This window comes from Lepidochelys kempii, chromosome 17, assembly GCF_965140285.1.
Source record: "Lepidochelys kempii isolate rLepKem1 chromosome 17, rLepKem1.hap1, whole genome shotgun sequence".
In the NCBI taxonomy this organism is placed as follows: Eukaryota; Metazoa; Chordata; order Testudines; family Cheloniidae; genus Lepidochelys; species Lepidochelys kempii.
Window position 1 is genome coordinate 12151001 of NC_136396.1, and position 26796 is coordinate 12177796.

Sequence of the window (26796 nt, forward strand, 5' to 3'; positions counted from 1 at the left end):
CTCCCTCGCCTTCAGGCCTCTCTGCTTCGGGGCTGGTGCTCTCACTCTTTCGTAGCCCTGAGGGTTTCCTTGGTACAGGCCTGCCCTCACACACACCCCCCTCAGGTGTACCACAGCAATCCCAATTAAGACCACACACTCGCCCCTCTCATTGCCAGGTGTCACCCAGCTGTTCTAATTAAGACCCTCCTCCTTTCATTAACCCTTTCCTGAGTCCTGTTCCTTCTACCTAAATTCCCTGGCGGGGGAGGCCTGTGCTGAGATATTTATTTTTTAAATAGCACTGTTCTCACATATCCTTAATGCCACTGCTCTGCCACTTGCTTTTGCCTGCATTCTGTCTCTAGCCCTGCCCCTGCTGACTTACGTACATGCTTAGCTTTAAAGGTAGCGTGTATAGTCCCCTGGACAACAATAGGGCTACTCACCAGGTACAAAGTGAAGCACATGCATAAGTCTTTGCAGAACTGGGAACCATTTAGGACCCACTTACATCAATGGGATTTCCTCATGCAGAGTGGCTACAGGTTGAGGGGCTTAGATTAAGTGTTTCTCAGCAGAGGCCTCGAGTCTATACCATGTTTAGCACGCACGGTACTATATTAATAAAAATCATATGGAGAGTAACATCCCTCAGTTCTTGTATGAGGAAAGGCAGGAGGATGCTACCTTTCAAGGCCTTACTCCTGTGTGGGTCCCAGGTTGAAGGCAGCACTCTTAATCCAGGATCAGAGCTCAATGAAGCATCATCGAATTAAAGATGCAGTTAGTGGCACAAAGCCTAGTGGGAATTTGTGCAGTGAGAAAATGAAGCTACGTTTAGACAGACTGCATCAAGTTAGTAAGGGCCAAATCGTGGCCCAGCCATAATGATGGCACAAGCTACTCTCTCAAATCCTTCTGCTGGCAACCCACCTCACAGATAGCAGTGTGAGAGGAGAAGCAGCGTCCATGTGCAGGTGGCTTGGCCCCACATCCCCAAGGCACCTAGATGTTACGACAGATATAGACCTAGCACTACTTGACTCCTTCTCTGGAACAAGGGGAGACTGGTCTTGGAGGCACAATCTCCTGACCAAGCTGCTCTAGAGGTAGTGTAATAATGCTGTTCCTATATGTGGTATAAGGCCATAAGGGGATGATTCAGCCCTCTATTAGCATCTCTTTTTCTGACTGTAAAGATTAGGATGGCAGAAATGAAGAGCATTTTCTTAGCAGGGAATGCAAACAGGTCTTATTGATTATTTATAATAAACATGGGATTTAGATCCAAATTATTCTAAATTTAAAAAAATCCTCAAAAATCAATATAGTTTATTTGAAAACAATTCAAATATTTGAAAATACTGTTGTACATATACATTGCTGTTTTAATGAACCCAGAATTTTTTAAAATAAATCTCTCTATACATTTTGAAAAAGGTACTAGTTTGATGTATTTTGTTTTAAATTAAAAAACCACACGGAATCCACCAAATAAAGTGTACATTGATATAAATAAATGTTATCAAAACAAATCAGAAAACACAAATTACAAACTTTAATAAAAACAATTTGGGGGTTGGGTTTTTGTTTGATTTATTTTTACAAAAATTGTTTTGACTTACAGAAAATAAAAACTTTGATATACTGAAAATGATGCTATAATGGGTTAAACATTATTGCACAAAAGGAATTTGTCACAGTAAATAACGTATAAAAAGAAATGTGAATGCTAATTTAAGGAATGGACCCATGTTTTGGCCCATAAGTTTTATCATATACCATTTTTTCTTGTTTGTCCTCCGGACATATATTAGCAAAACTCAACCTAGGACACTGATTATTTGAAACTAACAAATGAGGCCAATATAAAAGAACCAGGGATGTCGGTTATTCTATTTATTTTTATTGTGCAATAAGACAATTCTGTGCAATACTGTCTCAACACAAATCAATAAAATCAATGACATTTCACAAGTCTCCCATTCCATCCCAAACCTGCTACTGAGTCTAGAGTATTCATGTACATATCATACACACCATACCCCCAAAAAACTAAGAACATCTCTGAAAAGTAAGAAAGATGTTAGAATGCCCTAGATGGTTTGATGTCACAATTTTGGGGCTGAATCCTGCATTCCTTGTTCACCCATAAGTCTTATGGACTTTAATGGGCATTTTAAGTGAGTAAAGAATGCAGGATTAGGTCTTTAAATGGAGCTGGTGCTAGAAGAATGGTATTGTTTTAGGCTAGTATTGAAAAAAAAAAAGGGGGGGGGGAAGGGGGGAGAAAACCTGTGCCAGTAACTTTTTTCTAAAAAAGAAAAAAAAAAAGTCTTGTTTGTCTGGACTGTTAAATCGTAATGCAGATACGCATAGTGCTGTAAAACATTCAGAAAACTATGTTACAGCCATAAGGGGATTGCAATAGTACAATAGAGCAAGCCACTTCTAGCTATTGTTCAAAATACTCACTTAATGCTGTGACATAAGGATCACCCCTCTGGATTACTGCATCTAGTCCAAAACACAGCTAACAAGACTGTGAAGAATGTTAATGCAGTTGGTCAGACAAAATAAACAGTATCTTTCTTGTGTGATACTGGAAACACTGAAGGCAAATCAAACAGCGTTTACTCTTTTGCATCAGCATTTTCAATTTGAGTTTCAGACGCATATGAAATAATACTTTGTATTCCAGCGCACCTTTCAGAGGAGCTCAAAGTGCATTCTGAACAATAATTTATTGATTAAGCCCCACAACACCCCAGTGAGGTAAGTAAGAAGCATTACAAAGGAGGAAAGTAAGGCACAGAGTGGTTAAGTGACTTGCCCAAATCATTAACAGATCTGGGGATGGAATCCAGAACTCTCAACTCCCAGTGCTTTGCTCGTACCACTAAATCACACACAAAAGAGTGAAACACTAATCACAGATATAGAGAAGGATTGATAATGGCTCTGCACACATATGTAAACTTTACTGTTAAGTGTTTACTTCTGTTATAGTCAAACACTTTTTCAGCACCTTTATTACACTGAAATCTGAAAAGGAAAGCATCTGTATTATGGTTTTTAAAAACCACAAGATGAATCCCTTCCGAATTTCATCCACACATTGAGCAGTTTCTTCCATGTGTTCAGTAAGAACAAAGATACTGAAGAAAACCTAAGCACCCAATATGCTCGGTAGGCTGGGATTTGACATTCCATTAGCTGATGGCACAGATTTAAAAGTGTTTACTCTGTGGGCTGCAAGAACTCAGAAGTGAACACGGCTTCTGCATAATCCTCACATACATCCTGCAGTTCTGCTGCCACATCACATAAGGCTTCTTCGGTCAGTTCTTCTGCAAGGCTAAAGGAGAGAAAAGCAAGTTTAAAAGCCAAGGATAGAATCCTGGGGTTTGTACAAACAAACCCAAATATGCACCAATCATTTCATCCATTTATATCAAAGCTCTGATCTCAAGAGAAATGTTTGTATTTCTTTTCACATTATTATATATATTTACTATGGGGAAAACTCTTGTACTACAGAACCATCCTGTTTATGCCTAAGTTTTGTGGAGCATCTGAAATTTTTGCATCTATCAGCTTTCTGATAAGAGTGGTGAATATATGGTGGCCACGGAGGATTGGGGAATGTGACCAACCTTCTGTTAACTGGTATATTTTTTTCCTTTTTAAAAATGTTAGATGCAAACAGGCTAGTGAAGGAGAAACAGAGCTCAAGAACAGGTTTGCAGAGTTGGAAAATGAAGAAGGGGCTCAGCAGGCAGTCACTGAAGGTGGAAGGGCAAGGAAGAAAAGAGCAGCTAGTCCTATAGGAAAAGGGGAAGAGTCAATGGAGACTACACCAAATATGAGCCCCAGGAGGATACAGGATGAGTTGAACAGGATTACAAAGGAGAATAGGAATGGAAAGAACTTGCAGGGAACTGGGGATAGACTGGAGAATAGCACCGTCACCAGGAAAAGGCAGGTCTCTGTGATCGGGGACTCTTTACTGAGAATAGACAGGCCTGTAACCAGAGCTGATCCAGAGCATAGAAGGGTATGCTGTCTTCCAGGTGCTAAGATACGGGATGTAGACCTGAGGTTGAAAAGGATCCTAAAGGGAGCAGGAAAGAATCCCCTAATTATCCTTCATGTGGGAACAAATGATACGGCTAGATTCTCGCTGGAAAGTATTAAGGGAGACTATGCTAGGCTGGGGAAGACGCTTAAGGAAATCGAGGCTCAGGTAATCTTTAGTGGGATTCTGCCTGTTGCTAGAGAAGGGCAACAAAGGTGTGACAAGATTATGACTATCAACAGATGGCTTAGGCAGTGGTGCTATAAGGAGGGCTTTGGGATGTATGTCCACTGGGAGGCATTCATGGACAGAGGACAGTTCTCTCGGGATGGACTTCATCTGAGTAGCGAAGGAAATCGACTTCTAGGATGGAGGCTGGCACAACTGATTAAGAGAGCTTTAAACTAGGTGTTTGGGGGAGATGTCCAGGTAATCTCCACGCCGGATTTTAGCATTGAGAGGGAAGAAAACTAAGTAAGAAAGGATACAGCAATGGGTAGGAAAATGTATATAAGGAGGAAGGGCAGTGTGGACACCAGTCTAATAGGTCATACTGGCTGTAGAATGTCCGTGCCTAATCGGGTACAGAATGCGAGCGAGGCCAAACAGCAAAAATGAAGATGTTTGTACCCCAGTGCGCGGAGCCTGGGTAACAAAATGGAGGAACTAGACTACTGGTGCAGGAAGTGAAACCAGATATTCTAGGGAGAACGGAAACAGGGTGGAATAGTCGTCACGGCTGGAGTACGGGTATTCAAGGGTCTGTGCTGTTTAGGAAAGACCGAAATAAAGGTCAAGGTGGTGGAGTAGCACTGTCTATCAATGATGAGGTAGAATGTAAAGAAATAAGAAGCGATGGAATGGATCAGACAGAGTCCGTCTGGGCAAAAATTACACTGGGGAAGAAAACTATTAGAGCCTCCCCTGGGATAGTGCTTGGGGTGTGCTATAGACCGCCGGGATCTAATTTGGGTATGGATAGAGCCCTCTTTAATGTTTTTAATAAAGTAAATACTAATGGAAACTGTGTGATCGTGAGACTTTAACTCCCCAGATATAGACTGGAGGACGAGTGCTAGTAATAATAATAGGGCTCAGATTTTCCTAGATGCGTTAGCTGATGGAGTCCTTCATCAAGTAGTTGCTGAACCGACTAGAGGGGATGCCATTTTAGATTTGGTTTTGGTGAGTAGTGAGGACCTTATAGAAGAAATAGTTGTAGGGGATAATCTTGGTTCAAGTGATCATGAGCTAATTCAGTTCAAACTGAACGGAAGGATTAACAAAAATAAATCTGCAACTAGGGTTTTTGATTTCAAAAGGGCTGACTTTCAAAAATTAAGGAAATTAGTTAGGGAAGTGGATTGGACTGAAGAATTTATGGATCTAAAGGTAGAGGAGGCCTGGGATTACTTTAAATCAAAGCTACAGAAGCTATCGGAAGCCTGCATCCCAAGAAAGGGGAAAAAATTCATAGGCAGGAGTTGTAGACCAAGCATCTCAGAGAGGTAATTAAGAAAAAGCAGAAAGCATACAGGGAGTAGAAGATGGGAAGGATCAGCAAGGAAAGCTACCTTATTGAGGTCAGAACATGTAGGGATAAAATGAGACAGGCTAAAAGTCAAGTAGAGTTGGACCTTGCAAAGGGAATTAAAACAAATAGTAAAAGGTTCTATAGCCATATAAATAAGAAGAAAACAAAGAAAGAAGAAGTGGGACCGCTAAACACTGAGGATGGAGTGGAGGTCAAGGATAATCTAGGCATGGCTCAATATCTAAACAAATACTTTGCCTCAGTCTTTAATAAGGCTAAAGAGGATCTTAGGGATAATGGTAGCATGACAAATGGGAATGAGGATATGGAGGTAGATATTACCATATCTGAGGTAGAAGCAAAACTCAAACAGCTTAATGGGACTAAATCGGGGGGCCCAGATAATCTTCATCCAAGAATATTAAAGGAATTGGCACCCGAAATTGCAAGTCCCTTAGCAAGAATTTTTAATGAATCTGTAAAGTCAGGGGTTGTACTGTATGATTGGAGAATTGCTAACATAGTTCCTATTTTTAAGAAAGGGAAAAAAAGTGATCTGGGTAACTATGGGCCTGTTAGTTTGACATCTGTAGCATGCAGAGTCTTGGAAAAAATTTTGAAGGAGAAAGTAAAAGGACATTCAAGTCAATGGGAAATGGAACAAAATACAACCTGGTTTTACAAAAGGTAGATCGTGCCAAACCAACCTGATCTCCTTCTTTGAGAAAGTAACAGATTTTTTAGACAAAGGAAATGCAGTCTAAAAGATCTAATTTACCTAGATTTCAGTAAGATGTTTGATACCATGCCACATGGGGAATTATATTAGTTAAATTGGAAAAAATGGGGATCAATATGAAAATTGAAAGGTGGATAAGGAATTGGTTAAAGGGGGACTACAACGGGTCCTACTGAAAGGTGAACTGTCAGGCTGGAGGGAGGTTACCAGTGGAGTTCCTCAAGGATCAGTTTTGGGACCAATCTTATTTAATCTTTTTATCACTGACCTCGGCACAAAAAGTGGGAGCGTGCTAATAAAGTTTGCAGATGATACAAAGCTGGGAGGTATTGCCAATTTAGAGAAGGACCGGGACATCATACAGGAGGATCTGGATGACCTTGTAAACTGGAGTAATAGTAATAGGATGAAATTTAATAGTGAGAAGCGTAAGGTCATGCATTTAGGGATTAATAACAAGAATTTTAGTTATAAGCTGGGGACGCATCAATTAGAAGTAACGGAGGAGGAGAAGGACCTTGGAATATTGGTTGATCATAGGATGACTATGAGCTGCCAATGTGGCATGGCTGTGAAAAAAGCTAATGTGGTCTTGGGATGCATCAGGAGAGGTATTTCCAGTAGAGATAAGGAGGTTTTAGTACCATTATACAAGACACTGGTGAGACCTCACCTGGAATACTGTGTGCAATTCTGGTCTCCCATGTTTAAGAAGGATGAATTCAAACTGGAACAGATACAGAGAAGGGCTACTAGGATGATCCGAGGAATGGAAAACTTGTCTTATGAAAGGAGACTCAAGGAGCTTGGCTTGTTTAGCCTAACTAAAAGAAGGTTTAGGGGAGATATGATTGCTCTCTATAAATATATCAGAGGGATAAATACCGGAGAGGGAGAGGAATTATTTAAGCTGAGTACCAATGTGGACACAAGAACAAATGGATATAAACTGGTCATTGGGAAGTTTAGACTTGAAATTAGACGAAGGTTTCTAACCATCAGAGGAGTGAAGTTTTGGAATAGCCTTCCAAGGGAAGCAGTGGGGGCAAAAGATCTATCTGGCTTTAAGATTTAACTCGATAAGTTTATGGAGGAGATGGTATGATGGGATAACATGGTTTTGGTAATTAATTGATCTTTAAATATTCATGCTAAATAGGCCTAATGGCCTGTGATGGGATGTTAGATGGGGTGGGATCTGAGTTACCCAAGAAAGAATTTTCTGTAGTATCTGGCTGGTGCATCTTGCCCATATGCTCAGGGTTTAGCTGATCGTCATATTTGGGGTCAGGAAGGAATTTTCCTCCAGGGCAGATTGGAAGAGACCCTGGAGGTTTTTCGCCTTCCTCTGTAGCATGGGGCACAGGTCACTTGCTGGAGGATTCTCTGCCTCTTGAAGTCTTTAAACCACGATTTGAGGACTTCAATAGCTCAGTCATAGGTGAAAGGTTTTTCGCAGGAGTGGGTGGGTGAGATTCTGTGGCCTGCGTTGTGCAGAAGGTCGGACTAGATGATCATAATGGTCCCTTCTGACCTTAGTATCTATGAATCTATAAATTCTGCTTTGTACAGAAAGATTTAACGTATTCGGGACCCAATGCAAAACCCATTGAAGTCAATGGAAAGACTCCCACTGATTTTAATGGTCATTGGATTAGGCCCTTCTGAAAGCAAGGATGTTTACAGGGAAGCAGTGGGATCAGAGGTTTTAACTCAGGGCAACAGGAGACTTCATAGTGTTTCAGCATTTGAGAAGTTGAGGTCTTTGCTGGCCTGTTAAAAATTTCTCCTTCTCAGAGTCTTATGCTTGCTGCAACAATACCAGGAAAATTAACTTTCCTGTGTCTCTAATACAGAGCAAGGCGGTTTCTTCTAAATGTTTACTGATACATGTAATGGTTGACAAGTTTTATAGGGCCCTCTGATGGTAAAACATTCACCAAACAGTGCTGTGAATTGGATTACATTTTTAGTTTGATTTCAAATCATATGTATCATATCATACATAAGAAGAGCTGCAATTCAGCTGCAAGAAGGAAGGGCTCATTTCCATTTTGTCCTTTTGGCAATCATGAAGGGGGGCCAGTGTTTGAGCTGCTGAGGTTCACACCAATGCCAATTATGAACACTGTATTGGAGTTTATATGGATAGTGCTGAAACATGCCCAGGGATGTTTTAGTGGTCTATTCTAACCTTCCTTGGGTTATAGTGACCAGTCCAAGGTCATTCAGCTCTTGCTCACATAGGCCCCACTCCAGCAAAGCACAGAAGCATATCTGAACTTTAAGCACGTGAGTGGTCCTATTAAAATCAAAGGCACTGATCCGGCAGACACCGGTGTTGATGCTTAATTTTACTACAGTAAGCCCATTGATTTCAATGGGACTAGTAGAGATAATATGAAGCATTTGCTTAAGTGTCTGTAGGATCAGGGCCATAGAGACTACACACATGCTTAGAAAGTTAATCCCATGTTTATGCGCTTTGCTGGAGTAGTACCCTAACCACAACACCAAGACTTCTTGGTAGTTAATTTCTGAATGATGCTATTCAAATACTGAAAATAAATTCTGGGGAGAAATGGCAGAACCTTTTGCTGGACATTCATTGAGCCACGCTTGGGAAATGATAACAGATAACATTGTTTACTTGCTGCACCTGTTACTTAGCAAACCAAAAATGCTTATTCAAACTTTGCTGGTGAGATGGCTATTTTTTATTTATATTGTAATCTTTCAGCCTCACCTCCCTCCTCGTTTAGCAGACTGGGAAAAAATAAACAAACATTTTTTCTTTGCTAAGGAATGAGCAGCAAATAGACATTTATTACTTTACCTCTCTTGTTTGCATTGCAGAGGACTAAGTGGTGACCCAGCTATGCCATACACTATTTATATACCTCACTCTGTACTCTGAGAAATATTTCCTTTTTCAAATCTCCTGTTCAGTGAAATTTACAACAAGACCAGCTGCCATTTTAAAGTATTTCTGTTGTTATTCCAAAAACAGCAACATCCAGCCCCTGCTTTATGAAAATTAAAGGTTGCCAATGTGTTCTCTGCTACTTTGAATACCTTGATTGACTTTTTATTAATAAAATTTATAAAAAGCTTGTTCATTCCTTCCACCCATTATTGGCCTGGCTGTTCTTTTACAGTTAGCCGGGCAATGTTTTCTTTTTAATCAAATGGCAAAAGACAATCATGTTGTTAAATAGTCTCAGTTGAATGGATCAAGGCTCTCCAGAGCAGGTTCTCCAGCCTTACCACTGAAACTTGCATAAAGACAGAAGTGGATAAGGAAAGCAGAAGGTGTAAACTTCCACATACAGTTTTCTACAGCAATAAGAGCAGATTTTCACAAAACGATGTGGAGTGGAAACTGAGAATTCCACACCCCTCTGACTTAGACTCCTGTTGATAGTCTAAACCAAATTAGATTTCACACAGATGACAGAGCTGGCTCTGTGGTACCACTGTATGCTATAGAACAGAGATGGGCAAACTACGGCCCTCCCACCTGGCCCCTGAGCTCCTGGCCCGGGAGACTAGTCCCCAGCTCCTCCCCCGCTGTTCCCCCTCCCCTGTAGCCTCAGCGCACCATGCTGCCAGTGCAGTGTATTAAACTGCTCTGTGAAGGAATGTGCTACTGGTAGCAGTTACGGAGAGCAATTTACTACACACCGGTGCAACCGTAGCGCCGCCAGCCAGCGTGGTAAGAGGGCAGGGAGCAGCGGGGGTTGGATAGAGGGCAGGGGTATGGATGGGGTCGGGGTGGACAGAGGGCGGGGAACGGGGGGAGGGGGGGTAGTCAGGAAAGAGGGGGGGTTGGATGGGGCAGTGGAGGGCCGTCAGAGAACAGGGGCGGGCTGGAGGCACAGACTCCCCTAACTGGCCCTCCGTATAATTTCCGAAACCCAATGTGGTCCTCAGGACAAAAAAAGTTTGCCCGCCCCTGCTATAGAAAGACATGAAAAATAATTGCTCTTCCAAGATATTCTGCTATCACTCCCTTTAGTTTTCTGTGAACACTTTAAAAGGTCCACAAGCATCAAGGATCATTGAGAAACAACCCAGTAGCTACTGTCTTAAGCTTTCTGGCTTTCAATTAGGAATTTAAACCATCCATTTCTCCCATGTGTTTCTAAGAAAGAACAGACAGACAGGTCTGGAATGGACACATTTACTTCACAAAATCAAACACAACAATAGTTCGCGTACCTCTCAGCAATGTGCCATGGATTGAAGTGCCCTACTGCCTCATGAGAAATAAGTTTCAGGTGCTGCTCATATCTATTGTTATAATCAAGGATGTCCTGGAGCATGCGTTTTGGAACAGAGAGAAAAATGCAGTGCTCCTTCTGCTGAGATATACTGCGAGTCAAGGGCTGCCAAATGTCATTTCCAGTCTCCAATTTCTCTTCCACCTCCCCATCTTCTTCAATAGCACTGGAAGCACAAAACAGTCAATAAACCAGAACTTCTTGGTTTTAATGTCCTTTTCCACATGACCTAAAGCCACAAAGCCTCTTTAAATAATACTCACTCGGGCATTTACTCTTAATGGAAAACATATTATATATCCACAGTAAAAGCACATGAGCATTTTAGTTCATGACCAAATTCTCTACTCACTTTCCACTGAAAGGTCTTTCGAATACAATATCCACTTGTGACTCTTTGTGTCCTATCAATTTGGTTATTTGGAGTGGGTGAGGAGACACAGGCCTTTTCTCTGTTGATGCACTCTCTCTTTCTAGAAGGAAGAAAACAACATTAAAATGTGTTTCTTTGGGAGCCAAAATCCAACAATATAGAGAAGTCCCCACTCTAAGCATAGCTCCCTTCCAAAGTTAAGTCCTTTGGAGAAATGAAGAAAAATGTTACCAGTGATGAGCCTCTAAGCTACAAATTTAAGGGGGTACTTTCAAAAGAACCAAATGTTTCAAACGCGAGCACTTTAGAATATGTCACTTTTAGTACAACTCATTGAGTATTTCTAAAGAGGTGATAGGAAACATTACATTACTATGGCAACCAATCTATTGAGATTGTCAGTAAAAGGAAAAGGGAAATAAAACTAAAACAACTGAGCCCAGATCCTCACCTGGTGTAAAATGGCATTGCTCCCATGAAGTCAGTATGGGCCCGAGCCTCCTCCCCAGAAAATTCAAGGGCAAATCTCCCATTGTTTTCACTGGTGCACGATCAACCTCTATATGGTCAGGTGCTTAGCTGGTGTAAATTGGCATAGCTCCACAGATTTACATCAGCTGAAGACCTGGCCCTATATTGAGACTAAAGCGGGGAGAGAAATCACAGACCAAATTCCTTCCTATTGCCACTTGGCTGAGGCAAGTGGGGCTACAACAGGATCAAGGTGTGTGGGAAATAGTAGGAGAGGTTGTCTGGAAAGCTGACTTTCTTTAGCAAACAGCTTCCTGCTAACATCCCTCAGGTTCTCTCTTCATCCAGTTAAAAAGCTCTTCTGATTTGAAGAGATACAGTAAAACCTCAGAGTTACGAACTGACCAGTCAACTATACACCTCATTTGGAACTGGAAGTACACAATCAGGCAGCAGAGCAAAAAAAAGAGCAAATACAGCACAGTGCTGTGTTAAACTACTGAAAAAAATAAATGAAGGCAGCATTTTTCTTCTGCATAGTAAAGTTTCAAGGCTGTATTAAGTAAATGCTCAGTTGTAAACTTTTGAAAGAACAACCATAACGTTTTGTTTAGAATTACAAACAATATCCATTCCCAAGGTTTTCACAACTCTGAGGTTCTACTGTACAATATCAGCCTGGGCAATTATATTATTTTTCTTTACTCTCTATTACTGAAAAGTAAGGAGGAAAATATTTGTGAATTTGAATTAAAATCTTCGAGGTGATATTTTTTAAAAGCAAGATTAAGAACTCATGATAGCCGCACATTGGGCAGAATACTCTGATGTAAAGAAAACGTAGCAATTCAGGGAGTTCAGGGTCTAACCACAGATCTATGGACAAGAACTGAAAATTCGCCTTTTTCCTAAACAAATCTAACTCCATTGTTTTTATAACTTTTCCATCATTTGATTTACGTGAAAAAAGAAATGGGGCAAAAAACCTGTACATTTAATGATTAAATTTAACAGTGTTCTTTGCGTGGACAGAAAACCTACACTGGCAACCAATGCATCGTCTTGTTCACTGAGGCATGGACATGACATATACCTGACAGATCTATGGAATCTGCGCCATTTAAATTGCTTAATTTAAAATAAAATAAAGAGGGAAGAAAAGAGCCAATATGATAATAAATATTCATTTGTTCTTTCCTAGGGAAAACTCATTAGATAAATCAAGTGAGAGTGTTTTGCTGTGTTTTACAGATAATGTCTCAGCCTGTGAACTCTGAACTTTTCTACTACTAGAAATAATCTTTTATATGCTGGAGTGGAGTGAGAAGGATTATTGCTAGGTTATATAGAGGGAACTGGATTCTCTCTCACTCCAGTTTTGGCTTTGTTCTCTAAAGCGCAGGGGGATTTACAGGCTTTGAAATTGATTTCTCAATCACAGTGGCAACAGATGGATCTTCGAGAGGTGTCAAAAGAGGTTTAATGAAGTAGCTCTAGTAATTGCTCAGTCTGAAGAGGAAGAGGTGTTACACATGGATCTAACAGAACTGTTATTCTATAAATCACTCTAAACAACTCTAGTTTGTGTGTAGCCCTCTCAGAAGTGGACTCCTTTCCCTGTCAGAATCCAACTGGCTTTAACTAATCCAAATCAGAGCCAGGAACTGTATTTGTTCACAAAGTGGGTGGCTTCAGAGAAGTTCAAGATAAAGTTTATCCACTCAAAGAGCATGTTGCATAATATATGGCCTGGGTCAGGATCCTCATTCTTTCTCCCCAATGTTTGAAACTACTGAAACAATAAAGTCAAGTGTTGGCGCATTCAGAAGTTAAGCATGCTTTGAGAAGGCAAACTAGATCCTTCTGGAGTATGACTAAGAACGTCTGAGCTGAAATGTGAACTTGAACATTTGACAGGTTGCCTTCTTGGAGGATCACAGAAAACATCACTTGATAAAAGAGTGCCGACAACTCATTCTCCATCACTTGAAGTCTTTAAATCAAGACTGGATCTCTTTCGATGTGAAGTGCTATAGCTCACACAGAAGTCATGGGAGAGAAATTATTGGGTGAGGTTCTTTGGCCTGTGTTATGCATGAGATGAGACTAGATGATCATAATGGTCCCTTTCTGACCTTGAAATGTGTGAATCATTGAGAATTCTGAAACAGATTAGCAAAGGGGAAAGAAGAGAGGAAAAAGTGATTTATCCAGGTTTGTGTTTTTAATTCTTTTTAAAAAAACCTTGTGTGTTTACTTGAATCTATGTTATTTTCATTTTTTCCTTGTCCTTTCTGGCAATGGTGTATGAAAAAGGAGGCCAAAAGAATAAAAGAAAATCCACCAATTAAGCTTCAGAAAAGGGAGGTAGACTCAGTTACACATGGATCAATAGAAAAGAAGTGAAAATAATTAGAAATAAGCAAGCACAAGTCAGCAAAGACAGAGAGAAATAAAGTTGAAGGTGGTCAGTAAATCCACTATATCTTATTTTTGGAGAGATCCAATGGAAAAACTGCAAGGCTGACATTTACAAAGAAGGGATGAGGTCACAGAACATACAAAAATGTTGAGAACCAACATTTAAATACAACATTCTCTCTGGTTTGGGACTGAATATGAGACGTTTTAGGCCGACTGAATTTCTGGTAAATTACAAGGAGGTCAAAACCAAGGTTTAGAATGGAAAGAGTACCTCAGTTATGAAGTCATTATCACGACTCCATAATGGAGCAGTGCTAACCAGACTTATCTTGATCCCCACGCTGCCACCTCGTCCCCGCCCACCTAGCTTAACTGATATGGGCTATAACAGGGATGGGCAACCTTTGGCATGCGGCCCGCCAGGGCCGCGCCAGTTTGTTTACCTGCCATGTCAGCAGGTTCAGCCAATTGCAGCTCCCACCGGCCGCGGTTCACCACTCCAGGCCAATGCAGATGCGGCAGGTAAACAAACTGGCCCGGGCCACATGCCAAAGGTTGCCGATCCCTGTGCTATAACAGGGTAAATTCCTATCTTCCGTGCCATGTTAGCACAATAGTACATGGTGTAGGAGGGGTTGGGAAAGAGTGCTTGGAGAAACCATCACATAATGGGGATCTCCACACCTTTTACACACTGGAGAGATGGGCTCTGTTCTCATTCAAATTAGGCTGGAATGAAGAGAGTGTTAGGGCCAGGACCTGAGACAAAACACATGCTATTGTAGCCCATAGGTGGTGGTTGCTATTGCTGAGTTGGGGAAGGACTGGAGGAACCCATTTCCTAAGATTTTGTGCATGGCAAATTGCAAGTTTCACCCACACTCAGAAGAAGAAAGGGAAAGAATATCGGTGCTATTAAGAAAAAAAAAAGAAGATCAATTACATTTTGTCAAAGAATAACTGGAAGAAAGAAGAAACCAGACTTCACTTAAATCAACATCAAATATCCCCTGTTAAGACTCAAGCCCTAGTCCTGCAACTGGATCATACAGGCAGACTCTTGCATCCAAATGCTGCTTCAGTGACTTAAATCAGATCTATTCAAATCAATCGAATTGTAGGACTGGTACTTTAACTTGCAAGCTTCTCAGTAAGCCTCTCCTGCTTTTAGATATTAATTTTTAAAGCAACAGTTTGTAAACATTCCTTTTGATATAGTGTTTGTAACATACTTAAGTCCAAATGGGTGCTATTTGATTAATATTATCAAATCTAATCTACTAATTTTGTTTAGGAGATGTTAACATCTCAAGATAGAGACTGCAGCAAGAAGAAATTGTATTAAAAAAAGAAAAGAAAAAAAAAGCCAACACTTACCACTTTTCTCTTCCTGTGCCCAGAACTCTGAATCAGCATAGACAATCTGATTAAATCTCCTGCGAACTGCATCTTGGTATCTCTTAAAAATTTACAAAATTAAATCAACCAACAGATATTTAATCAGTTCAACCGTGCTGGTGATAGCTTGATGGAGAAGCAAACAATGACTCATTTTGATCATGATATAAATCTTCCACCCCCACTACCATTCCTAAATATAACAGAGACAGAAAAAATAATCTTTATGAAAATATCATGATTGAAGTACAGCACTGTAAGTCTCAAAAAGCACACGGCCAGTATGGCAGATTGATTGCAGATTGTACATCCTATGGCTCAGATCCTACAACCATTTAATACAATGAATAGTCCCACTGAAATCAATGGGGCTACTCACTGCACTAAATTTTACCAAGTGCATAAGTGTTTGCAGGATCAGGGCCTATGCCCAGACTATAAATCCCCTTACCTTTACTTGTAATATAGCTGTATTTTTAATGTAGCTATATTTACAGATATTCTTCTTCAATTGCTTTGAGTAGCTTCTGGTTCCAGGCTCATTTCTACTTTCTTTGCTATGTGAAATTGACCATAAGTTGGAGATACAGCAGTTTAGCTTACACACTATGGAACATCTTGTAAACCCTTACTCTCACTGGTGAGCAGTTACTCAGAAGAGTTGTTCCATTGACTTCAATAAGTCATCTCATTCTGAAGGAGACACCTCAGGGGGCACCATTAGCACCATTCTTGGACTTCCTCTCTCTTATGTAGTTAGATAGCGCCTGTATCCGTTGTATCTGAGACCTCACAATTACTGAATTATTATCCTCACTGTACAGATAAGGAACTGAGGCACAGAAACATAGGAAGTGTGATGACGCAGGAAACTCATGTCTTCCAACTCCAAAGTTAGCCCCTTAATCACTGGACTATCCTTACTCTTATTCCATGATCACTGGTCCAGTACTGACTCAGAGGGAAAGTGTCACATATAGAATCAACGGTTCTACTTTCTGCTACATGTAGACACGCCTTCAAGGCCTTCCCTCCAAGTTCTGGCCCAGTAAGACCTTGCTTAAAAAAAACCAATGTACCGGCTCAGGTTGTAAGGTATGGACAGATACACAAGGTGACAATGTTGCAAACAACTAACACTTAGACACATGCTTACTTCAATTTCTTCCATTCTTTGCAGCATTGTTTCCAGACTAGGACTGTCATGCATGGCTACAGCCTCAGCTTGCATCTTCTTGTGTTGCTCCATATTCCAGAGTTCCTGAGCTGTATCTTCCAAAAGATCATCCAATAACTTCTCACTCAGCATATCTGCATTGGATGCAGCCTACAGATACAAAACCCCCAAAACATACATACATATATATATTACTTACACACACACACACACACTTTAATTATAGATATACATTTGAACTGGCTTTGTGTGTGCGGTTCAAATGTATGTCTATAATTAAAATTTCTAAAAGCAGTTATTAGCTTTGATAAATGGGCTGTCATTTCTTTCAAGTTCTTCCTTTAATGCAAATCTAATTACATTCTTAATACTTTTCTTTCACACATATAGTAAGCCAAGCTAGTAAAATTAATTCAGCATGTACAGGACCCTATAAAAAGGGTATCACGCAAGCCAATGGGAGTTGAGGGAGCTCAGCATGTTGAAGGATCAGGCCCTCAAATTTAGGACAGTTGATCCACTCACTCCCCAAATTCAGGAATCCCGTAGGAATTCACAGAACTTGAACTAAAACACAGTCATGCAAACACTTACAGACATGCTTAACTTTACTCGTGTGTGTTTGTAGGATCAGAGCCAAAGTAAATCTCAATTATGTCTTCTTAGCTTGACCATTTAGCTGGATAACTTTGCTCTAACAGGACTATTTTCCTAGCTATACCTTTCTATATTTCAATTACTTTTTCTAACATTTCCTTAGAGTGTGAAATATTTTGGATCAAATACTATACATAGTAAGGATGTCTATAATAGCCTTATATACTAATTTTCTGAAAATGATTTTGCTTTTTTTAAAAAAATACTTAATATCTATTTTCTCCATGTTTAATGAATTCACACTTTATATATTTAAAACACGATAGCTCGTCAACCAACAAAAACGTTTCTATAATCAACATCCTAATTAAAGAGGTCATTCTATTTAGTTTCCACTGACATAAGCTACAGTTTAGGAAATCAAATCTAATGTCCTATCCTTTTCACGTCACGTACAAGAGAAAACATCATCATGCATTTTGAACAGCTTTACTCCATTATATCCAAACAGAACATACTTTTTCAGCAGCCTGGGATGACAGTTTGTTTATAAATGAAGAACCCTTCAAACGAGTGTTTGTTTCCAAAGAAAGATTGACCTTCTAATGAAACAGAAATAGATTAATGTTTATAAAATACTTTTTATACTGTATTAGCACAAATTCATTACGTTATTAAGGAAAGCTATAACATGAATTCCTAATATACTCTGAGCAACACCAGTAATATTGAACATGGAATGCTCATAATTATTCAAAACTATGTTCCAGTTTATCTGCTTGGCCACAAGATAACAGGAAAAACATTAATTTACTGCAGATATGGCAAATTTATTCCAGTCAAGGACCACGCTGAGAAGAAAAATATTCTGCAAATGAATGTCTAAAATTGTTTGGATTGGGTGAAAAATTTTGGACGTTTTTCGCTAATCAAATTAAGGCAACCTTTGCTTTCCCCATTACAAATGTTTTATAAATCTAAGAGAGACTCTTCAAAATGTCAGCATAAGCTTTGATTGCATTACCTGAGCTTTATCCAAGAGAGGTTCCAAACGCTCCCGAACTGCTTTCTCCACCTTGTCTGCCAGCTGTGTAGGAGAAGCACCTTCTGACCTATTTAAACAAACAAAAAAAAGTGATGATGCATTTTAGTGAAAATCTGATGTGACAAAAGAACATAAACCCACTTTAAGAAAACAGGGCCCCGTGAGAGATCTGCTTCCAAATCTGCTTCTGTGCATCACACTTTTAAACTGGATAATTACCTCAATTTTTGTATTTTCTCCATTTCTTCTCTACTGAATTCCGTTAGTTCCTTCGTTCTTCTTGAAGTTTCTGCATCAAGCCAAGCTAGTCTTCAGATATGAAATAGCAAGACAGATAAGTTAAGAAAATAAAACGTATGTTTGCATAGACTAGCTAATGAAATGATGTAAATTCAAGGTAAATGAAAACCTCCACAAAGAATCAACAATGAGAAGATAAATATGTTAAATTTAAGGCAAGGAAAATCTTTGTTCTGTCTCCCAGAACATCTTTAAGTGAAACTTCATTTCAGAGGCAGAGTTGTCTAGTGGATACAGCACAGATGTGGAAGTTGAGAAACCTGGATTCTAAACCCTGCTCTAACATTGACAGTGTATTACCCCGGTTGTGGCTCTGGTCCACCCTAAAAGATGAACAACAACATTTATGTACCCCAGAGGAGTGTTAAGAGCCTTAATCAATTCATATTTGTGGAACATGATGGCATGAAAGTGGGAGGTGGTATTATTACTTTCAGATACACAATGATGGGCCTTCTTTTGACCCTGTAATTCCTCAGCTTTCCTAACACACTCTACTCATTAAATATTATAGTAGACATGGTACAGAAGATTCTGACATATCAACATATCAACCAACTAGGTATGTTAAGAACAGATTAGAAATTTTTATCCTACGATTTTCAAAAGGGATAAGTGATTTTAGGTGCCTCAACTGTTGAGTGCTAAAGTTGACTCCCCTTAAAAGCAGCCTTAATGTCAGAAAGTGCTGCATACCAGCCCCCTGAAAATCTTTTAAGGTGTCTCATATTGGGCAACCAAAAAAAATCATTAGGCATATTTGAAAATCTTGACCTTAATTTCCTTATTGTGGTGGGCTACCTTCACATATTCAAGATTACTTTAGCCTACTTGGTATGTTATTGCAAAACCCAGTCTGGATTTCTTCCATGCTTATTTAAAGTTTAAAGGATGTTTAATGGTGTTTGCGCCATGATACGAAGCAAGCTGCGGTCTCTGTGTACCAAACCCCAGACCTTTTTTAACACTGTTTAATGTTGGACTGTGACTGGGTTATATTAAAAACACCTTTGGCCCATATATTCCATCTAATACAACATTTTTGGCGCTGCAATGTGGGGGCCTCAAGGGTTAATACATGCTCCGAAACTTGCATCTTGGCAAACAAGCAATTTCAAAGTTAGTTTAAAACAAAAGGTTTTTTTAAATTCTTTAACGTGTTGCGCTTCTTTGAGGTAAGCATGAAAAACAAACTATTAATATTTTAGCTTTAAAACAATTAAGCTCTTTTTTAAGTTTTTAATTGTTCAATAATCTTTTTAACAAATGCTTTTGGTTTCTTTTTATTCTTTTATTCTGAGGTGTCATAACCATACAGCTAAGGGTAGCCTAGAATTCCTCCTGATCTGTAAGGGGCTAAGAAGCTCAAATAAACTGGTTGCCACCTGACCAAAAGGACCAATGGGGAAAGAAGATACTTTCAAATCGGGGCAGGGGGGAGACTTTGTTTATGCTCTTTGTTTTTGTGTGTTCTCTGGAGAAGCAGAGAAGCATCAGGTCAGAAAACTCCGTCTCCTAAAGTCATCTTAAAATGAGTCTCAGTATCGCAAAAAGAGTAAGTAAATAAGGCAAGGCCCCCCCTACATCCCAAGGAAAAACTTTGGATGTCCACACTAAGTTTTTCCTTCGGATGTAGGTGGGGCCTTGCCTTATTTACTTACTCTTTTTGCGATACTGAGACTCATTTTAAGATGATTTTAGGAGGAGGATTTTTCTGACCTGATGCTTCTCTGCTTCCCCAGAGAACACACACAAACAAAAAGCACACACAAAGCCTCCCCTCTCAGATTTGAAAGTATCTTCTTTCCCCATTGGTCCTTTAGGTCAGGCGCCAACCAGGTTATTTGAGCTTCTTAACCCTGTACAGGTAAGGAGGAATTCTAGGCTACCCTTAGCTGTATGGTTATGACATGAGGTTTGCAGTTTGTGTGATTGGTAATAATTTTGCTGATTTAATGAAAAGGTATTTTTAAGAGAAAGCAAAAAAGAGGTAAAATTAAGTGCTTTAAATTGTTGAAGGTTAAATTGCTATAGAAGACATTTACTGAAACAACATTTTAGATAATCCTCTTATTCACAAAATGCTAGCTTAATTCAGGACTGCTATTGCATTGACTATGAATATAATCTCAAACCAACAGAGCCAAGGGCTGCTGCAACACCAAACTGTGATTTTTGTTGTTGTTTTATGTTTTTCCACCTGTTTTGTTTTTGAAGTGTTTTTCCTTTTTTTCTTCAGTTTTTTATGGTGGTTTTGTTTTTGTCACCGATTTTTGTTGTTGTTCTCTGCATGTAAGACAGCACTGTGCTAGCGTTGTAAGTTAGACTCCCAGAATGGGTTAAGCTGCCACAATAGCAATGTTGTCCTCACAAATATTAATAGTAAAACAGGTGGGCAACGTCTGTCAGACTAAAAATGCCTGTGAATTTAACGCCTTTGTGTGTTGCAAGCGTTGCAGGAATGCAAAAGTGGTTCCAAAACAACATAATTTTGTTGCTTCTTTTATAAAGGAGGCAACACACCTGGGTAAGAACTCCATCAGGGCTGAACTTCCCGCCCACCGTGTACACAAGCTTAACCACTAGTGCATAAAATTTTCATGGTTTGTATAAATGAACAGCTTTAATTGTGTAAGTGGCAAAAGAGGGGGGAGTTTTGCCATACTTACCCATTCTGGGCCTACAGCCAAAGAAGAGAAGAGATGGCTTGTTTCTAAACATCTTACAAACACATAATTGCAGCAGTTCTAAGTTTTCTTTTAGCTACAAATGAAATGAGTTGTAAATTCTTAAGCTTGGTTAATATCTGAAAAGTTACATTGTAATCTTTGTAATATCTGCTCAAGTAAGGTTTGTAAATCCCAATTTTGGGATAAGGAATTTGCAAACCTTAAATTATAACCAAGCACCTTTTTCTTTTCTTTTTTTTTTTATGCTTAAACTTTGTAACTGATTTTATGAACAAGCTTCCAACCCTAGATGGAATTGTTTCATAAAGAGAGCGTTATGTTCTGATAATTAGGTCTATAAATTTACCCTAATTGTGAGCTCAACTGTAAAAAGTATGTGAAAGTTCATAAGATGTCACAATAATCTATAACAACAAATGTTGATGGGAAAAGGTACAAAAGACACAGAAAAACTGAATCAATCCAAACAAGAAGGCCTACTGAGGTAACTCAAGGACTGTGTTAAGATCATGCTTGGTAAGCAAGAAAATGTGAATCTGGAAATTAATGAATCAGTATTGGTGTGTCAAATATTAGGCCTAATTGGCCAATGAAATAATGACTGGACAGGCTATTCAACGCATCACTCCCTTTTTGGGGAAAAGATGGAAGAACAGATTGAGACTACTGAAGCAAGCTTCGCCATTATGGCTGCCACCCACCATCTCTTGGATCACCAGACCCTCTTTGTCCTAATCCCAAGTGATGTCCTGATCAGACAGGGCCAAAGATAGAGACCAAGGCCTTGTCTACACTACAAGGAAAAGTCGATCCAAGCTAGGCAATTTGAGTTACGTGAATAGCGTAACTCAAGTCGACGTAGCTTAGATCTACTTATCACGGGGTTCACACTACACGATGTTGACGGGAGACACTCTCCCATCGACTCCCCCTACTCTTCTTGATCCAGTGGAGTACAGGAGTCAACGAGAAAGCGATCTGCGGTCGATTTAGCTAAATCGACCGCTGGTGCATCAATTGCCACATGTGGATCCCCTGGTAAATGTAGCTCCCGATGAAACCCAAACACCAACTGGGAAGATACAGGATCAAACTTTAACAGGAGCTCCAGCCCATCTCAATTAGTGTCTTCTGTTTTCCCCAAAAGTACAGTTATTACCATCTTTGATATCATCAAAGAGACTGTCAAACAAGGGGGCCCTTTTCCTTTTAAAATCTCTCTAGCGATAAGGAAAGGGAACAAGAAATGTTGTTAAAGTGAAAACTTTACTTACTATTTTACATTTCAAATGCTTTAACTATTTTTCCTTCTTTTCTTTATATTTAAGAACAGGTTAAAAACATGATTAATGGTGTTTGTGCCATGCTACTAAGCAAGCTGAGGTCTCTGTTCACCAAACTCTGGACCTTATTTAACACTGTTTAATGGTGGGCAATGACTGAGTTATGTTAACATTTTTGGCACATATATTCCATTTAACACAACATCGCTTATCTCTGTATCCCTGTACTCAGGGAAAGTGAGCCTAGTGCTAACTGTAGAGCAGTCCTCAGAGTGGGGCAACTACTGGAGGTGCTGTGTAGGAATTACCAGGTTCCCTCTACCCTGTGGGAGAAGAGGAAGGAAAAAAAAATGAAAAGTCTCCTGACAGCCAGGAGGGGCTCAAAGGAGAACAAATGAGAGTGTAAGACCCTTTACCTACAATCAGTCAGGTAGGGAGTGAGCTGCAAGCCTAACTTGATTCCTTCCTGGGGTGGCAGGAGAAAGAGAGCAGAGAGGCTCCTCCCATTTCCTCACAAGAAGATGACTCCCTGGTTTCATAGGACAGTTTAAAAAAGTGGTGTGGTTTAGCCCTTTGTACGAAGTGGCCTTAATTCAGTTTTGGCCTGACTAAAAAGTGTTAACTGTTTTACCCTAAAAATGCAATTAATTCCGTAAAGTGAAAAGAAAAAGAGAGATTTAGAAAAATAATATATTATTGTTTGCGTTTCTGGATAAAGATATCCAGGCCAACCTGACAGCTTCTTTTTCAATGGCACTCAATCTTCCTTCTTCAGTTCCCTCTTTTTGCAAAGCTGACTGTTCTCTGCTGGAAGCTTTGGGACTAGCATTCATGTATCCCCAAGGAGCACTGTAAAGGAGGAATATATATATTTGACTGAGATCCCTTTCCCACTTCTGTTCATAGCAGGCAAAACTATTATACCAAAAACTGACTCAGTTAGGCCTCAGTCCTGCAAGAACTTGCACACATTTCACTTTACTCACTTCAGGTTTCAGAGTAACAGCCGTGTTAGTCTGTATTCGCAAAAAGAAAAAGGAGTACTTGTGGCACCTTAGAGACTAACCAATTTATTTGAGCATAAGCTTTCGTGAGCTACTTACAGCTCACTTCATCGGATGCATACCGTGGAAACTGCAGCAGACTTTATATATACACAGAGAATATGAAACAATACCTCCTCCCACCCCACTGTCCTGCTGGTAATAGCTTATCTAAAGTGATCATCAGGTAGGCCATTTCCAGCACAAATCCAGTGAATCCCACTGAAGTGAAGGGTGTAGGCGTGCTCTCAAACTTAAGCATGTGTGAAAGTGTTTACAAGACCGGACTGGAGTTAAAAAAAATGGACATTAACATGAGAAGTCTGGTAACATTAACCTTGAATTTCCTCCCTTTTGTCAACATAGGGCCTGCAATGGGCTCCATGCAGAAGCAGAGTTACGCCCACATGGAACCCACTGCAGGATCAGGGTCCTAGTTACTTTAACGTGTTGGAGCTATCACTTGTTTACAAGAGTCTAGCTAACACTTTTTAAATAGTGGAGAAGGGAAATAAATTCAAAGAACCACATTTAAGTTGTGACAGAACTTGCCCTGCCATCTTCGGATCTACTTTTTCAAAAGTTTATCTCATTCATTTTGTTATCACATTCTGAATTAAACCTCAAATAAATTTATATCAATTAAAAATATAACGACTATTTAAAACATGCATTCAAAAAAAAATTCTATATCAAATCAATTATTCACGCATTTATTCCTGGATCCTGCAATGAATCAACAAACATTGCTTGTTAATCTGTAATGTGTAAGAACATGAGAATGGCCATATTGGGTCAGACCAATGGTCCATCCAGCCCAGTATCCTGTCTTCCAACAGGGGCCGGTGCCAGATGCTTCAGAGGGAATGAAAAGAACAGGGCCATTATCGAGTGATCCATTCCTTGTTGTCCAGTCCCTGCTCCTGGCAGTCACGGGTTGCTTCCTATCTTGTAATCAATTATTGATCCATGAGAGGACCTTCCCTCTTATCTCATGACTGCTTAGTCTGCTTAAGACTCTTTGGCGAGGAACCTTGTTAAAAGCTTTATGAAAGTCCAAGTATACTATATCCACTGGATCACTCTTGTCCACATGTTTCTTGACCCCCTTCATAAAATTCTAGTAGATTGGTGAAGCATGATTTCCCTTTACAAAAGCTGTTTTGGACTCTCCCCCGCCCCCCGCCCCTCCCAACACATTGTGTTCATCTATGTATCTGATAATTCTGTTCTTTACCCTAGTTTCAGTCAATCTGCCTGATACTGAAGTTAGATTTACCGACCTACAATTACAAGGATGGCCTTTGGACCTTTTTTTAAAAAAAATGTCATTACATTAGCTATCCTCCAGTCTTCTGATAGAAAGGCTGATTTAAGTGATAGGTTACATACCACTGTTAGTAGTTCTACAATTTCGTATCTGAGTGCCTTCAGAACTCTTGGAAGAATATCATCTGGTCCTGGTGTCTTATTACTGTTTAATTAATCAATTTATTCCAAAATATCCTCTACCGACATCTCAATCTGGGACTGTTCCTTAGATCTGTCACCTAAAAAGAACGGCTCAGATCCTCTGCGGTGAAGACTAATACCAAGAACTCATTTAGCTTCTTCACAATGATCTTGTCTTGTGTGTTTCTTTAGCAGTTCAGTCTTTCAGTGGCCCCCTGACTGTTTGGCAGGCTTCCTGCTTCTGACGTACTTAAATTTTTACTCTTAGTTTGTGTGCCTTTGGCTAGTTGCTCTTCAAATTCTTTTTTGACTTTCCTAATTATATTTTTACATTTGACTTGGCAGTTTATGCTCCTTGCTATCTTCTTCACTAAGATTTGACTTCCAAATTGTAAAGAATGTCTTTTTGCCTCTAGCTGCCTCTTTTACTTTATTATTTAGCCGTGGGGGCATTTTTTTGGACCACTTACTGTTTTGTTTTATTTGGGATATACAATTAGTTTGAGCCTCTATTATGGTGTTTTTAAATAGTTTCCATGAAGCTTGCAGGCATTTCATCCATGACTGTTCTTTTTAATTCCCATTTAACTAGCTTCCTCATCTTTGTGTAGTTCCCCTTTTGAAGTTAAATGCTACTGTGGTAGGTTTCTTGGATATATCCCCCCACAAGGATGTTACATTTAAATTACATTATGGTCACTATTACTGAGCAGTCCAGTTATATTCACCTTGTGGACCAGATCCTGTACTCCATTTAGGATTAAATCCAGAATTGACTCTCCCCTTGGAGCAGCCAGTCCTGGAACCTACAAGAAGTAGCCATTAAATGGTGTCTAGAAATTATTTCCATGCCATCCTGAGGTGACATGTACCCATTCCATATAGACATATCTGAAATACCCCATTATTACTGATTTTCTGTTTTTGTAGCCCCTCTATTTCACAATCACCATCCTGGTCAGGTAGTCGATAGTATATTCCTACTGCTATACTCTTGTTTGAGCATGGAATTTCCTATTCATAGAGATTCTATGGTACAGTTTGATTCATTTTAAGATTTTTTACTATATTTGACTTTATGCTTTCTTTCACATATAGTGCCATTCCCCCACCAGCACAACCTAATCTGTTATTCCTATATATTTAGTACCCTGCTATTTCCATGTCCCATTGATTAACATTGTTCCAGCAAGTTTCTGTGATGCCTATTATATCAATATCCTCATTCAATACCAGGCACTGAAATTCAGCCATTTTAGTATTTAGACTTCTAGTATCTGTATACAAACACTTATAAAATTTGTCAATATTTAGCTGTCATTACAATATAGTTGTGCATTACAAACATAAAAAGCCTGTCCCACTTGAATGTTAACGTACCGTTTAGGTGAAGCAGATGGGGATGTAGGATTTGGAGGTACCCAAGTTATTCTACTCTCCTTAACAAGTGGTTTGCTCTCTTTTAGCCTGAAAGCTACAGTGGTCTCTTGAAACCGGGCATGCTTTGCCTGAGGCTGCACAGGTCTTGATCTTGGAAGCTTACGGATTCCCTTTAAGACATGTTAACATTCAAAAGATGTTCAGAGTTTAAAAAATACATATTCCACACTGTGGATCAGAATTTCTTGTCTTAGGGTCAGGTCTAAGGGATTGATTCTGCAGAGCTAGAGCCAATGGTGGTTTTAATACTGACTTTAATGAGAGTATGACTGCACCCAAATAGAGCGTGGGGCCAATCCTGAATCCCTTACTCATGCAAACAATCCGATTGTTTCAGTGGCAGTATTGAGTAAGGGCTTTTTACATGAGTAAGAGCTTTTTACATTTGGGATATTTGTAGTACTGGGCCTGCTCATGAGCAGAGCTATTTAGAGATTTATTAGGACTTCTGCAGAAGGGAGTGGCACAACTGCTAAATTTATATTTA

At 39.6% G+C, this 26796-nt stretch overlaps 1 protein-coding gene across 7 annotated transcripts in view; it reads right to left on the minus strand.

The window, feature by feature from the left end:
* Nucleotides 1-2707: 2707 nt before the first annotated feature.
* Nucleotides 2708-26796, minus strand: part of KIAA0753 (KIAA0753 ortholog) — a 36048-nt gene continuing 11959 nt past the window's right edge. For all 7 annotated transcript variants that reach the window (XM_073315774.2, XM_073315772.2, XM_073315775.2 and 4 more), the window contains 10 exons: nucleotides 26250-26419; nucleotides 23107-23223; nucleotides 18321-18410; nucleotides 18081-18168; nucleotides 17575-17658; nucleotides 16439-16609; nucleotides 15262-15343; nucleotides 10969-11089; nucleotides 10555-10782; nucleotides 2708-3340 (listed from right to left, as the gene is read on the minus strand). In XM_073315774.2, the coding sequence (XP_073171875.2) occupies nucleotides 3223-3340; nucleotides 10555-10782; nucleotides 10969-11089; nucleotides 15262-15343; nucleotides 16439-16609; nucleotides 17575-17658; nucleotides 18081-18168; nucleotides 18321-18410; nucleotides 23107-23223; nucleotides 26250-26419 (1269 nt within the window). In that variant the 3' untranslated portion in view covers nucleotides 2708-3222. The remainder of the gene's footprint in view (nucleotides 3341-10554; nucleotides 10783-10968; nucleotides 11090-15261; nucleotides 15344-16438; nucleotides 16610-17574; nucleotides 17659-18080; nucleotides 18169-18320; nucleotides 18411-23106; nucleotides 23224-26249; nucleotides 26420-26796) is intronic.